This window comes from Loxodonta africana, chromosome 24 (genome assembly GCF_030014295.1).
Source record: "Loxodonta africana isolate mLoxAfr1 chromosome 24, mLoxAfr1.hap2, whole genome shotgun sequence".
NCBI classification, from domain to species: Eukaryota; Metazoa; Chordata; class Mammalia; order Proboscidea; family Elephantidae; genus Loxodonta; species Loxodonta africana.
The window spans coordinates 36,424,498-36,438,614 of record NC_087365.1 but is presented as its reverse complement, the minus strand read 5'-3'; the positions used below and the strand labels follow the sequence as shown (position 1 = coordinate 36,438,614).

Sequence of the window (14,117 nt, the reverse complement as noted above, 5' to 3'; positions counted from 1 at the left end):
ATGAGTCAGATTTGGTCCTGGGGCATCCTGGGGGCCCCAGGAAAGAAGACAAACATCCGCCTATTAAATCACTCAGGCAGAAGGCAAAAACAGGGAAGGAGGAGCAGTGTGTGAGCATGCTGTTTAGAGAAGTAGGAGCAAAAGGGGTCACTGAAGAATGCTGGTCACCTGTCCACCAGAAGGAGGTTGACTGAAGAATCAGCCGTTACCACCTCCTTGTGTCTGTGAGCTTGGCACCTACACCAAGTCTACCAACCCAGAAAACCCACCTGGTTAACATTCATAATAATTGAGCTGGGGCAGGCCCAAAGATTCCAAGCAAGGTCAGCACTTAAAATACTCAAGGGAATAACATTTCCAAGCCACCCAGGGTTGTTTAATTGATTCGCTAAATATAGTCAACTTTACCCCCTCATTGGTGCCCTGGTGGTGCAGCGGTTAAGAGCTTGGCTGCTAACCAAAAGTTTGACAGTTCGAATCCACCAGGCGCTCCTTGTAAACCCCGTGGGGCAATTCTACTCTGTCCTATAGGGTTGCTATGAGTCGGAATCGACCTGACAGGAACGGATTTTTTTTTTTTTTTTTTTTTTTACTTCACTAAAAGAGCTCTTCTAGTGACCTTCTCAAGGAGCCCTGGTGGTACAATGGTTAAGCACTTGACTGCTAACTGAAAGGTCAGCTACCAATGGTTCCTTGGAAGGAATGACCTGTCGATCTCCCGTAAAGATTAGAGCCTAGGAAACCCTGTCAGGGCAGTCCTACTCTGTCCTATAGGGTTGCTATTCTGACGGCACACAACAACAACAATGACCTTCCCAAACACTGATTTTTCTGGAAAGAGATGAACTTCTGAATTGCCATCTTATCGGAGATCCTCTTGCCTGATAGTTGACAAATGTTTTACAGACGCCATGACTATTGTGAGATAAAGGGAAAAGACTCCATCAGCCCCATTTTTTAGAAGAGGAAACTGAGGCTCAAAGAAGTCAAGCGACTTTGCCTGAGCCTACCCATCAAGGCCACGACACTCAAACCCTGGTCCCCTCTCTCAGACATAGCACTCATGTGACATCTGCTGCTGAGGACTCCATAGAAACAAACCTAGAAGAGAGTAGGGGTCAAGGGAATCTGGGAGTCCAGAGTCCAGGCTTCCCCCTTCCCTGCGCGGTAGTCTCGGGCTGGGAACACTGCCATAATCCAGGGAGGGTGATGAAGGCAGCTTTTACAAAGCAGGGTCTGAGGCCCTCAGACAGGCCCCTTTTGTGGACTTCCTCTCCCCTCCCCACCCCAACCCCCCCTTCAGCATCTTTGAATGTCTGGCTGGAACACACTGGAAATTTGCAACACAAATGCACGGCTTGTATCCTTCTCAGCTGAGTCTCTCCGCCCCAGCTCTTTGGGGCCTCTTAAAGCCTGCCATTCTCTCGGGTGCTTTCTTTCCACAGCTCAAGCCCCTGGCTCCTAGATGCAGCCACGATCGCTAATTAACGCCGGGTTAAAACGCATCCTGGGAAAGAGAGCCGGGTGTGGAACTAGGCTTTCTCACTGGCTCTCAGAGGACAAGGAAGATGCAGGCGGTGGGATTTGGTGGAGGGGGTTGGGCTCTCATATGGGGCACACTGGCTCTTCTTGGCTTCCTGCCTTCATCCTCTTCCTCCATGGGTTTGAGAATCTACTGCAAATACAGCTTGTCATCTAAACAGCTCACAGCTCTTCCCCGCCACTACCCCAGCCAGCATCCAGGGCTCAGCTCTGATAACAAGAATTATAACAACAGCTACCCTTGGCCAAGAACCTATGTATCAGGCACTTGACAAGCATATCTCTGATCCTTACAACAACCCGGGGAGGTAGGTATTACCACACTGTTAATAAGAAGGGAAATGGAGGCTCCAAATCAATAGACTCCTCTGAGTACATAGGAAATTTAACAGAGGTCACTGACCCATGTGGAATGCACCCTGACCACTAACAAGGAGACAGGCTGATCATAAAATCCCAGACCCCCTCTGTGCAAAGAATTTAACTTCACTGAAGATTAAACTAGTCTTTGCCCTTGTTTTCTGAAAAGACAATTTTAAACCTTTGGAGTTTCCTGAGTAATTGAGATACCTCAGCTAGGTCACAAAGTCCACCTGGCAATCTCAGGAAGGAAAGAAAGCTTGATTGAATTTATGGTAAAGTTAGACAACAGTTAATATTCTACCTTGTGTTTACTTTCTTTCCCTAAAACTCATTGTAACAGGCCTAAGAAGAAACCTCGGCTTCTCTGAACAGGTTTTCCCCATATGCATACCAATTAACTGCCCAAATAAACCTTATGTTTTCATTTCTTTGTGCTTTGATTATTTTTACAACCTCCATTGTACAGATGAGATAACCGAGGCTCATAAAGATCAAGCACGTTGCCCAGAATCACACTGCTTGTAAATGGGTTTCAAATCCAAATCCATTTGCCACCTAAGCCTTTGCTCTTTTTTCAGGCCCAGCTGCTTCTCTCCCCTCCTGTCTGATGCCCTCCCAACTTTGCGTGACTTCTCCCTTCTCTCAGGTCTCGGAGCATGTATGGTGTGTCTTCCTTTGGCTCTACCGGCTGGGATCGTTGCCCAGCTTCCTGTCTGCCTGCCTCCAGAAGCTCTCTGAAGACAAGAACTGTGTCCACACGCTGTGCTTTCCTCCCAGCAGGGGGGAAAGGCCTGCCCCACTCTCCTAAAAGGCAGAGAAGGAACCAAGTCTTTCAGTGACAGTGAATCCCGTGAACTCCATTTGGACCTTGTTAGGTGCTTAATAAGTGTTTGTAGGATGAGGAAATAAATGCTTCTTTAAGAGCTCACGAATTGCTGGGGAGCCTCCTCCATCACTGCTGGTGGGAATGTAAATGGTACGGCCTCTTTGGGAAATAGTTTAAAAAGGTAAATGTACACCTACCATAAAACTAAAAAACCAGCTGCCGTTGAGTTGATTCCATCTTGTGGTGACCCCATGTGTGTCAGAGTAGAACTGCGCTCCATAGGGTTTCAACGGCTGATTTTTTAGAAGCAGATCAAGTCTTTCTTCCGACGTACCTCTGGGTGGATTCAAACAGCCAAACTTTCAGTTAGCAGCCAAATGTGTTAACCATTTATACCACCCAGGATTTTCATTAAAAAAACATTGCCGCCAAGTCGATTTCCACTCGTACTGACCCTATACGACAGGGTAGAACTGCCCCCATAGGGTTTCCAAGGAGTGGCACGTAGATTCGAACTGCTGACCTTTTGGTTAATAGCCAAGCTCTTAACCACTGTGCCACCAGGATTTTCATATGAGCCAGCAATTCTACTCCCAGGTACCTACCCAAAAGCAGTGAAAACATACGTTCACACAAAGTCTTGTACACAAATGTTCGTAGCAGCATTATTCGTAATGGTCCAAAGCTGGAATCAATCTAAATGCCCATTAACAGGTGAAAGGATAAACAAACTGTGATACAGCCATATAATAAAATATTACCCAGCAATAAAAAGGAACAAGCTAGAGAAACACGGAATAACATGGATGAATCTCGAAAGTATTATGCTGAGTGAAAAAAGTCTGACACCAAAGAACAAATGTTGTATGCTTCCATTTATATGAACTTTCAGAAAACTGATCTGTGCTTGCCTGGGGCTTGAGTTGGGAATAGGAATTGATAGTAAAACAGGATTGTGGTGATGGTTACATAACTGTATAAATTTATGAAAACTCATTTAATTGTAGGCTTAAAAGAGGTGAGTTTTGTGGTATGTGAATTACTCTTCAATAAAACTGATAAAATTCTTGACAAAAAAGAAAGGTGGGACCAAGGAAGGGTCTTAGGAGAACATCATCTTGGCATGGGGCACTGAATTTGGGAGTCAGAAAACTTTTGTTTGAGTCCTGGCTCTACTACTGATCAGCTCTGTGACTGTGGGTGAGTGTGCAGCATCTCTGTGCCTCTGTTTCCTCATTTGTAACAACAATAGCAATGGCAATAGCTCGTTTGTGAGGCTTACCCTGTGCCAGGCCTGTGCTCTGTGCACTGGCACATTTAATCCTCACCCAACAGCCTCATGACTTGAGCTCTATCACTCCCATTTTACGTAAGACAAAGAAACCAATATCAGGCATGAATTCCTTAGTGCAGTGTCTGGCACAAATCATCCACTGGGGTTGAATCCTGATCCCTATGGCTTCTCCAGCCAACGCCATGTGTCCTGCACCTGCGCTGTGGCTCAGCATGCAGTTCTACGTGGTTCCCAGTGTGCATTTTCTGGGGTAACCTCTCATCCTCTTGTCTGCGCAATGACCCATTGCCCTTGGGGTTCCCAACTACTCCATCTGCCACCTGCTGCTGTGTTCCATCAGCCCACTCTGAATCTCTGGATGTGGCCTAATTTGGCCACTTCATGTCCATGCCAGCAGGCTGACATGCTACTCAGTCCCTGCTTTTCTGGGGAGCATTTGATGTGTGTTCTCTGCCAAGAGCATCACTCTGCACAGGCTAAGCAGCAGAAATCACAAAATATCATTGCTAGATGGGCCCTTGGAAACTTCTGGTAGTTTCAGTAGTTTCATTGTCCCGGGGGCAAGCAAAGGGGGTCTGTGCTCCCCCTTCTTCAACCAGCACAGCCACATTTTTCATCTGTTTTGTATACTGCACTTCCACAGAAGATTTCTGAGGAAAAAGTTATGCCAGTTCTTAAAAAAAAGTTTGGAAGCTGCTGCTCTGAGCCAACTCTTGAGTTCCGAGGTAAAGAAACTGAGGCCTGGAGGGGTGAAGTCACTTGCTAAGGGTTACAGAGGTCGTGAAGGACAGGCCCGGGGCGGGGGGGCAGCCAGTGTCTGGACTCATGGTTTGGAGCTCTTTCCACGCCTCCACAACAACTGAATGGTAAATCAGCGCATCTGCCTTGCCACTCTTTTATGTCATTCTTTGAAGATTCCTCAGCTACAGGCTAGAGATGTCTGGAAACACAACTCTCCTAAGGCTTCTCATCTCTTTCCTTTCACTTCAAGCGTCTCTGAGGCAAGAGCCGATGCTGGGTTGTTTGATGTATCATGATACATACCTCGGGCTAGCTGCCTAAACCAGCCTGTGACTGCAGCAGGAACAAATGAAATGGAGGAAAATCTTGATAATTGGATGACAAGGGAGACAGCAATCAACTTTCCTCACGAAGGAGAGAAAAACACTAAGGGGAGAAAATCTCGATAATTGGATGACAAGGGAGATAGCAATAAACTTTCCTCACTAAGGAGAGAAAAACACTTATTGGTAAAGTTTCCCACCCTAAAGTGAAATAAAGTTACACCCGGACAACACAAAACTATATGAAAAATTTAACAGGCACGTTTGTCTCAGAGAAGAGATGAATCCTTGGTGTTTCATTGTTGTAAGTACTCCAATTATTAGAGCAGCACTATTATACTCTCTACTCCTCCCAGAATAATAGTACAACTTTGTACTCTGTTCACCCTCCTCAAAGATAAAGGGGAAGCTCAGTACACATCTAATTTGCAAGGGGCAAAACCTCTTTCCCCTATTAGGGTTTTGTCAGTGTGATGCTAAAATTGGTCCTTCGGTTGACTTGTAGGTAATTGATTCTCTGACGCTGACAAAGCTTGGGAAAATGAAGGTATAAATGATGGGAGTGCCATGCAGCTGCCGGAGCAAACGCTGAGCTCAAGCCTGTGGGACTGGAGCAGTGCCTCATAGCAGAGGGAGACCTGCCACATCAGAGGTGAGAGAGGGTGGCCCTGGGGGCTAGGCTGGTTGGGGGCAAGAAAAGTTGATGTTCTCACCAACTCAGAAAAGCCAACTCAAAGAGGCCCTCCGCACCATCCTCTTTGACCACGGACTGGTGAGTGCATTTGGGCCCCTCTCTAGATAAAATAACCCCTTGTCCGGGGCTCTGGCACATGCTTTCAATGGTTGGTGCCATTTTGAAGTCATCTTGGATGCTGTGGCGCCTTAACCCATGGAGAAGCAGCAGGTGAGCATGTTCCAAGCAACTGTTGGAGGTAAGGGAGGTATCAATGCACCTTCAGGGGTGTACAGGCAGGCTTTGGGGGCTAGATTCTCTTGTTAATGGCAAGGTTCTTCCAAGGATCTGAGAGGAAACAAGTGGACGTGCAAATCAATACTGCTCATCAATCACTCAGAACCGATTCAACATAATTGCCTGGAAATTAATAACATATTGCTTTCTTGGAAACCCTGATGGCGTAGTGGTTAAGAGCTATGGCTGCTAACCGAAAGGTCAGCAGTTTGGATCCACCAGGTGCTCCTTGGAAACTGTATGGGACAGTTTGACTCTGTCCTATAGGGTTGCAATGAGCCGGAATCGCCTTGATGGCAACAGATTTTTTTTTTTTTTTGGTTTTTCACTTTCTTGTTCACTTGCAGCCGTGTTCCCTACTCTAGGTTTTAGACAAAATTTTCCACCCTGGGTGCTCTCCATTACGCTACTCTTGTCTCTTGACCTTTACTGTAATGGTTCTTATGTATTCCTGTCTTTCACCATAAGCAGCCTCAAATCCTTTCTGAAAGATGGTAGGTGCCACTCCTGAATGACAATTAAGATGCTTCCTCATTGAGCACTTACATTTCCTTCAACTTGGAACATTCTTGGTGAAACAGTTAAACTGGATCAGGATTTCATTGTTTTTTGTTGTTGGTTGCTGTCAAGTAGATTCCGACTCACAGTGACCCTGTGTGACAAAGTAGAACTGCCCCATTGGGTTTTCTAGTCTGTAATCTTTACTGGAGCAGATATCCAGGTCTTTCTCTCATGGAGCTGCTGGGTGGGTTCGAACCACCAACCTTTCAGTTAGCAGCTGATAGCTGAAAAGTTGTGCCACCAGGACTCCTTGCTCCTTGTCATTGTTTTATAGTCACCAGGGCCCCTCAGGTCATTGCTTCAGAAGTCTCGAATTACAAAGCAGAATATTTAGGAAAGGTGGAACATTTTTTCCTAGGTGTTCAAAAGTGGTCTTACTTGTTTTGACACTTGAGACCTAACCTCTGTCTTTAGCAGAAGTCCACATCTGCAGAATTCTCAGTGCGTTCTTGGCAGGAAGGCTAGCAGAGGGTGCCAACTAATGTCGACCAATTGCCCATTCATCCTGTAGCCAGACAACCTCAAATGCATCTAATCACAGAATTGGTTTGGAAGCACTGCAGAAAGCAAAATGATATTCATAATGAGAGATAATAAACCCTAAAATGCCTTTGGAGTCTTCAACGGGTCCTCAGGAATGATGTTGAGTTTGTGTTACACATAAGTCAGTGAATTTCAGCTTCTTGGAATGGCCCTGTGTAAACTGTCTGCCAACAGCTGTTTTATCCTTTGTTGCCCAAATTCTTATCCTAACTCTAGTCTTAAACTGGACAATTCTGGTTGTTTCCCATCTTTGTCGGTGGAGTTTTGCAACCCCATGCACTGTGTTCTCATAGCCCGGTGGTTGCAAGAGTGCCTTCACCCATGCCAAGTGTAGTGCCACTTGGTTACCCAGAATGATGTAATAAACCTCATTTTGAGTGAGCAGGGTGTTACAGCATTTACTATTACTTGCTCCCCAAATTCTGCCCTCTTACGAGGTATTTTCAACTCCTTGAAACCACTGTGAGCTCAGGGAGACGCCATTCAAGCAGGTGCCCCTGTTTGCTCCCTTTTTTTCTTCCCCTGAGTCCGGATGACAAAGGGTGAAAGCTTTCTGTTTCTTTGGCACTGTTTCCCACATGCAGGTGATGAATTCTGAAGTGTCCCATGAATAGGGAGTACTGTGAATAGGGTAGTGTATCTGGGGGGCCGCAGCGTGGAGCAGGAGGAAGGCCACTGGCCTGGGAATTGGAAGGCCCGTTCTGAAGAGCCCACTCCGAAACTAATTGGATGGAGGGCCATGGAAAAAGGCCCTTCTCCTCCCTGGACTCGTTTCCTTGGCTATAAAATGGGAATCGTGATACCTGCTCCAGAGGATGGGAGTGAGGGTAGGCTGGGCAGACCGGGGGGGCACAGGGACTGGGAACCAACTGGGCTGGCCCTATGGAGAAGGGGCAGGAGGTGAGGAGGCAGAGGGGAAGCTTAGGCGGAGAAGAGGGACTTGGGCTTTGCTCTAGAGGGAGTGGGGAGCCAAGGGCTTCTAGAAGGAGAATGAGGTGACTGGGTGCCTGGATGTGCCCAAACCTTGCGAAGATCGGCAGTAAAGAAGGCAAGAAAGCGTAGGCTGCAGCTGGGTGACTGGAGAAGCAATGGTTCTGGAGCTCTTGGTTAATGGGCTCTCCTTGCCCCCAAAGATCTCCCTGCTTAGCCAATCCCACTGTCAGAGGTGCAGCTTGGGACAGTTGGGAAAAGAAAGCCAGACGTGATGTGGTAAGTTAAGAAGGACAGACTGAAGGTCCTTGGCCTGAGGAGCAAAACTTCTCTAAAGGGCTCCTTATGTGGATGAAGGTGGATACTAAAGGGCAGCCCTTGGGGGCAGACACCATGCTCTAGTCTTTTCTCTAGCTCCCATCCTTACTGGAATAGTGGAGGCAGAGCCCTGGTGGTGCAATTGTTAAGCACTTGACTGCTAACCGAAAGGTCGGCAGATCAAACCTACCAGCCGCTCTGCAGGAGAAAAGACCTGGCAACCTGCTCCCATAAAGATTACAGCCTAAGAAACCCTATGGGACAGTTATACTCTGCCATATAGGGCACTATGAATCGGAATAGACTGGAGGGCACACAACAACAACGAGGGTAAGGGGATTCGGGCTTGATACAAGGTGAGAAAGACTTCCTAACAATAAGAACTGCCTGGAAAGAGGTCTGGCTTGGGGGTAGTGAGCCCCTGGTCACTCACTGGCAGCAAGTGTAGAGCAGGAACTGGAGGGCTGCCTGTGTGTATGGGGGGACACATGTGGAAGGGGCTGATGACTGAGCCCTAGGCGGCTTCTTCCTCCAGCTCTGGAGGTGCAGGGGCCTCATACCTCAGTGAGCCGCCCATGGTGGGTGCCCTCTCTGGAACCCCAGTGTCTGGAGTGAGGTGGATGATTCCTTGACAGCACAGGTGAACACAGAAGTGGAAGGTAGGTTCTTCCAGTGCAGGCCCAGTCTACCGGACCCCATGTCTCAGCAGGCCCAGGGAGGAGGAGGAAAGGGAGCCATGTTGGATGATCATGGGAAAGGAGGCTTCTGGATGGATCTGCATCCCCTTGAAGACTATCTCCTGCTGAGCCAGGGGGGACCTAGGGAAGGCCCAGTTCCTGGTTGGCTTAAGTCACCCTGGGCCAGCCTTTCCCATATTGGGACAGGTCTGGGTTGGCAGCCCTGGCATCCTCCCAGGTGAGGCGGGCTCTTTCCCTGCTGACTGCTTCCGCTAATTGCAGAGCACAGTGTCAACAGGCCCCAACTAAGTGCAATTACAAGATCTAAGAGATTATTCAGCCATACTGGCTCCCCAGGCGCTGGGGTCTTCTCCAGGGCTCAGACTCCTCAGTGGAATCTAAGCTTCTGGAGTAGGATTTACAACCAACCATCCTTCCTTCCCTCCAACTCCACGCAAAATAAACACAGGATAAGCCTGACCTCAGAGGGGGCCTAACATTAGGCAATCGCCAAAAACCCACCCAGTGCCATCGAGTTGATTCTGACTCATAGTGACCCTATAGGACAGAGTAAAACTGCCCCATAGAGTTTCCAAGGAGCTCCTGGAGGATTCGAACTGTCCATCCTCTGGTTAGCAGCCATAGCCACCAGGGTTTCCAGCAATGGCCTATTGAGACGTCCCTCTGTGCCAGGCACTTGCTACTTCCTTCACGCACCTCATCACGTCTAATCCCCACAAAGATTCTGTGTGGGAGGAAGTATGGTTACTGTCTCCATTTAAAGATGGGGAAACTGAGGCACCAAAAGGAGAAGCCATTTGTCCTGTCACACACAGCTGGTGAAGGCAGAGCCTGGATTTGAACTCGGAGTTGTCTGACTCATAGCCTGAGCTGTTGGCCCTGCTCCCTACTGTCAGTGCCACCCCGGGTGGAGTGGTTTAGGGGCATTGAAGGTAGGTGCTTGCTCCTCCCCTATCACTTGCTGAGGCCTGAATTCCATCTATACTGCCTTATACCATGAGGCAGTTTTGCCACTATCATGAATTTTCTGTATAACCCTATGAGATCAGCAGGGTAGCTTTATCATGCCCATTTTACAGATAGAGAAAATGAGATCAGAGCTCGTGGCTGGCAGAGCCAGAACTTGAACCCAGGTCTGTCTGACTTCCAGAGTCTGTGTCCCTCCCCGCCCCGACCCCCCACCCCACAGCTTTCAAAGGATAAGGACCAAGGCTTGTCTTGGAGCTGAGCACAGGGCTGGGCCCAGCTCACAAATGGCATCGCTGTGACTATAGCTACTCCTGACCCTCCCCTCCTGTCATTTTCCAGGTGCCACCCAGGGGTGAAGGATGCTGCTCTGGGTGTTCTTCCTCGTGGTCCTCACTCTCAGCAGTGATGCCCACTGCTCCCCACCGTCTCTGCCCCTCAGGTAAGCAGCTTTGCCAACAAGGCCTGGGTTTCTGGCTGTCCCCAAGCCATCCCTGCCACCGGGGTTGGGGGATGCAGAACCAAGCCATCAGCTAGTCCCCAGCTATCTCCCTAGGCAGCACCCACTGCCCATCTCTGGGAGGGGCAGATGCTGAGCTCCAGGGGGCCATCAAGCCCAGGAGCTGAGCCTCTCTAGGGGTGAGCAGGACAAAGGGCAACGAAGGGCATGGCAAGTGCAGCTCCCAGTGTCCCCTCGCCTGGCCCCAGCCACCCACCCTCTGACCTCTGACTCCTTCCAGGACACGGCGGTATGCAGATGCCATCTTTACCAACAGCTACCGGAAGGTGCTGGGCCAGCTGTCTGCCCGCAAGCTACTCCAGGACATCATGAGCAGGCAGCAGGGGTAAGCAGAAGTTCCAGTGATTTCTTCCACACCTCTAGGTATCAGTTTGGGGGCCCTGACACAGGAGGCCAGGGACCAAGTTTGGTCTCTTCCCTTGTACAAAACCAAAAAAACCAAACCTATTGCCATCAAGTCGATTCCAACTTACAGAGACCCTCTAGGGCAGAGTAGAACTCCCCTATAGGGTTTCCAAGGCTGTAAATCTTTACGGAAGCAGGCTGTCACCTCTTTCTCCCATGGAGAGGCTGGTGGGTTCAAACCGCAGACCTTTCAGTTAGCAGCCAAGTGCTTAACCATTGCGCCACCAGGGCTCCTTTTCTCCCTTGTATAGAAAAAAAAATTTTTTTTTTTTTTATAGATAGCATCTATCATTTCTGGCCTTTCTATAGCAGAAGGGCACCAATGTTAAACCTCAGCTTCCTCTCACTATTAAATGCTCACTGAATACTTACAACTACGTGCTTCTCCCTACGCTAGGCTCCAGCACTTACTACACCGACGGTAGCTACAATTTAATCATGATTCCACACCAGAAACACAGGTTCTGCCCTGGGACATTTATGTATACTTGGCACACAGTGAGCCCTTGATAAGTGTTCACCATTATTCTTACTTTCTTCTGGATCTTTGCAACCACTCACTCTAGAAAGCAGGTACTCTTACCTCCACTTTACCGAGAGGTTAATCACTTGGTAAAGGACACACAGCCAAAGAGAGGCAGAGCTAGGGCCCAAACAATCTGACTCCACAGCCTGTACTGTTTTTTAGTTTTTATTTTGAAAAAAATTTCTAACTTACAGAACAGTTGCCAGAATAGTACAAAGGACTTCCTTCCACATGCCCGTTCCTATATTCACAAATTTCTAATATTTTACCATATTTGCTTACTCTATAGTTATACCTAGAGATATACATAACCAAAACCAAACCCATTGCGGTCGAGTCGATTCCAACTAATAGCAAGCCTATGGAACAGAGGAGAACTGCCCCATAGGGTTTCCTAGGAGCTACTGGTAGATTCAGCCAAACTTTTGGTTAGCAGCTGAGCTCTTATCCACTGTGCCACCAGGGCTCCAGAGATATACGGACATACACAAATATTATTATTGTTTTGCTAAATCATTTGAGAGTAAATTGTAGTCATCATGACCCTTTGCCCTTAAATACTTTCAATTGGTTTCCTAAAACCTAATGAAAGGGCATTTCCTATTTACATAATCACAATATAATCAATTATAGTCCATATTCAAATTTCACCAGTTGTCCCAAAATGTCCTTTATAACAACTCTTTCTTTTCTGACTCAGAGTCCAATTCTGCATCGCAAGTTGCATTTAGTAGTCACGCCTCCTCAGATTGTTTTAATCGGGCCCGTTCCTCAGTCTTCATGACACTGACATTTTTGATCAGTAAAGGCCAATCATTTATAGAATGTCCTTCGTGTTGGATTTGCCTGATGCTTCCTCGGGATTAGATTCAGGTTATGCATTCACAGAACCGATACTGTGTCCTTCTCAGGGCGTCATATCAGACACATGGTGTCAGTTTGGTGATGTTAATTCTGACCACTTGGTTAGCGTGGCGTCTGCCAGTTTTCTCCTTTGTAAAGCTAATAATTTTCCCTTTGTAATTAATAAGTAATCGGGGGGGGGGTGGTATTTTGCAACTGTGTGTTTCACTGTCTATATTCTTTGCGACTATGTATGCTGCCTCTCTAAAATGTTGTTGAACCTAATTCACTTGGGTGGAAGAGTCCACATCATACTGGTTATTGAAACAGGTATAGAGACACACCCGTACTCATATATTCATGAGTAGGGGCTTGCATATATTTGGAGGGGCCTTACTTTGCCCTGGCCTCTACCAAGCCTCTCCACAGTTCTACCCAAAAAGCAACCTCAGCTGTTTCTCTTTTTCTAACTAAACAGAGAGCAAAACCAGGAGCAAGGAGCAAGGGTGCGCCTTGGCCGTCAAGTGGAGAGCATGTGGGCAGACCAAAAGCAGATGGCATTGGAGAGCGTCCTGGTGGCCCTGCTGCAGAAACACAGGTAGGAATACGTGTGTGCGTGTTTAAGGACCTCAGAGGCTTCCTTCCATGCGGGTTGCCAGGAAAAGAAAAGAATCCCTTCCTTTCCTAAGGCGTGGGGCTCTGCCAAGCCAACTGGCAATCAGGTTCCTTCTTATACACATTAAGAACTAGAGGAAGGGCATTTGGGCTGCAATAAATCTTGGCGATGGTTGCACAGCATGATTGATGTAATTGGTTTCGTTGAATTATACAAGTGAAAAATGCTGAATAATGTTGAATTGGCAAATGTTGTGCTACATATATTTTTACAACAAAAACAGCAAAAAAAAAATAATAATAATAATAACTAAAGGACAGAAAATGTGTGATGGAGACTGGACCTCACCTACTGCTGTGTCCCCAGTGAGCAGGAAGAGATCAGGCTCAGAGTCTGTGTCTGAAAGTGTTATTTAGTTCAACAGTTTGGAATAAGACCGAGGAATCTGAATTTGTTTCTTTTTTTGCAACTTTTAGGAAGTATCCTTAAAGGGAAGGGGCATTCTTTGTTTTCTCCTCTTTCCTCTTTTTTTTTTTTTTTAAATTATGATTTAGGTGAAAGTTTACAGAGCAAATTAGTTTTTCATTAAACAGCTAATACACATTCTGTGACAATTGGAGTCAGACTGTTTGGGCCCTATTTGGCTGTGTGTCCTTTAGCAAGTGATTAACCTCTCTGTAAAGTGGAGGTAAGAGTACCTGCTTTCTAGCGTGGTTACAAAGATCCAGAAGAAAATAAGAATAATGGCAAACACTTATCAAGGGCTCACTGTGTGCCAAGAGTACATAAATGTTCCAGTCTAGAACCTGTGTTTCTGGTGTGGAATCATGATTAAATGGTAGCTACCGTCGGTATCAGAAAACTGAGGCAAAGAAGGGGGCAGCAGCAGCTGGTTCAATGTCAGGCACAGGTAGGACCAAGGCCTACTTTGCCTTCCTGGGACTTCTTTGCACAAGCTCCACTCCATGGACAAAGTTTCCTAAGAAATACATAACCGTTTGAAGAAACTACTGTATTTTAGAGCCCAATTTTAAACTGTGAACACAAGCATGTCCCAACGTGACTCTGTTGGAAATTCTGGACCAAGTTATTAAGCAGATCCAGTTCCCAATGGAGCTCTCCACATGCTCCT

General features: G+C 47.1%; 1 protein-coding gene across 1 annotated transcript; it reads left to right on the top strand.

Moving 5' to 3' along the window:
- The first annotated feature begins 5,631 nt into the window (after window positions 1–5,631).
- Window positions 5,632–13,043, top strand: GHRH (growth hormone releasing hormone). Its single transcript, XM_023550237.2, has 4 exons — window positions 5,632–5,741; window positions 10,418–10,517; window positions 10,816–10,920; window positions 12,848–13,043. The coding sequence occupies exons 2-4, from the start codon at window positions 10,438–10,440 to the stop codon at window positions 12,969–12,971; spliced, it is 309 nt and encodes a 102-aa protein (XP_023406005.1). The 5' UTR covers window positions 5,632–5,741; window positions 10,418–10,437; the 3' UTR covers window positions 12,972–13,043.
- The last annotated feature ends 1,074 nt before the right edge of the window (window positions 13,044–14,117 follow it).

What these genes read in the sequence shown, in the direction of transcription:
- GHRH (XM_023550237.2), top strand. Translation starts at nt 10,438, where the DNA reads ATGCTGCTCTGGGTGTTCTTCCTCGTGGTCCTCACTCTCAGCAGTGAT. An exon ending in CCACCGTCTCTGCCCCTCAG is followed by an intron (nt 10,518 to 10,815) that starts GTAAGCAGCTTT and finishes GACTCCTTCCAG; the next exon opens with GACACGGCGGTATGCAGATG. An exon ending in ATCATGAGCAGGCAGCAGGG is followed by an intron (nt 10,921 to 12,847) that starts GTAAGCAGAAGT and finishes CTAACTAAACAG; the next exon opens with AGAGCAAAACCAGGAGCAAG.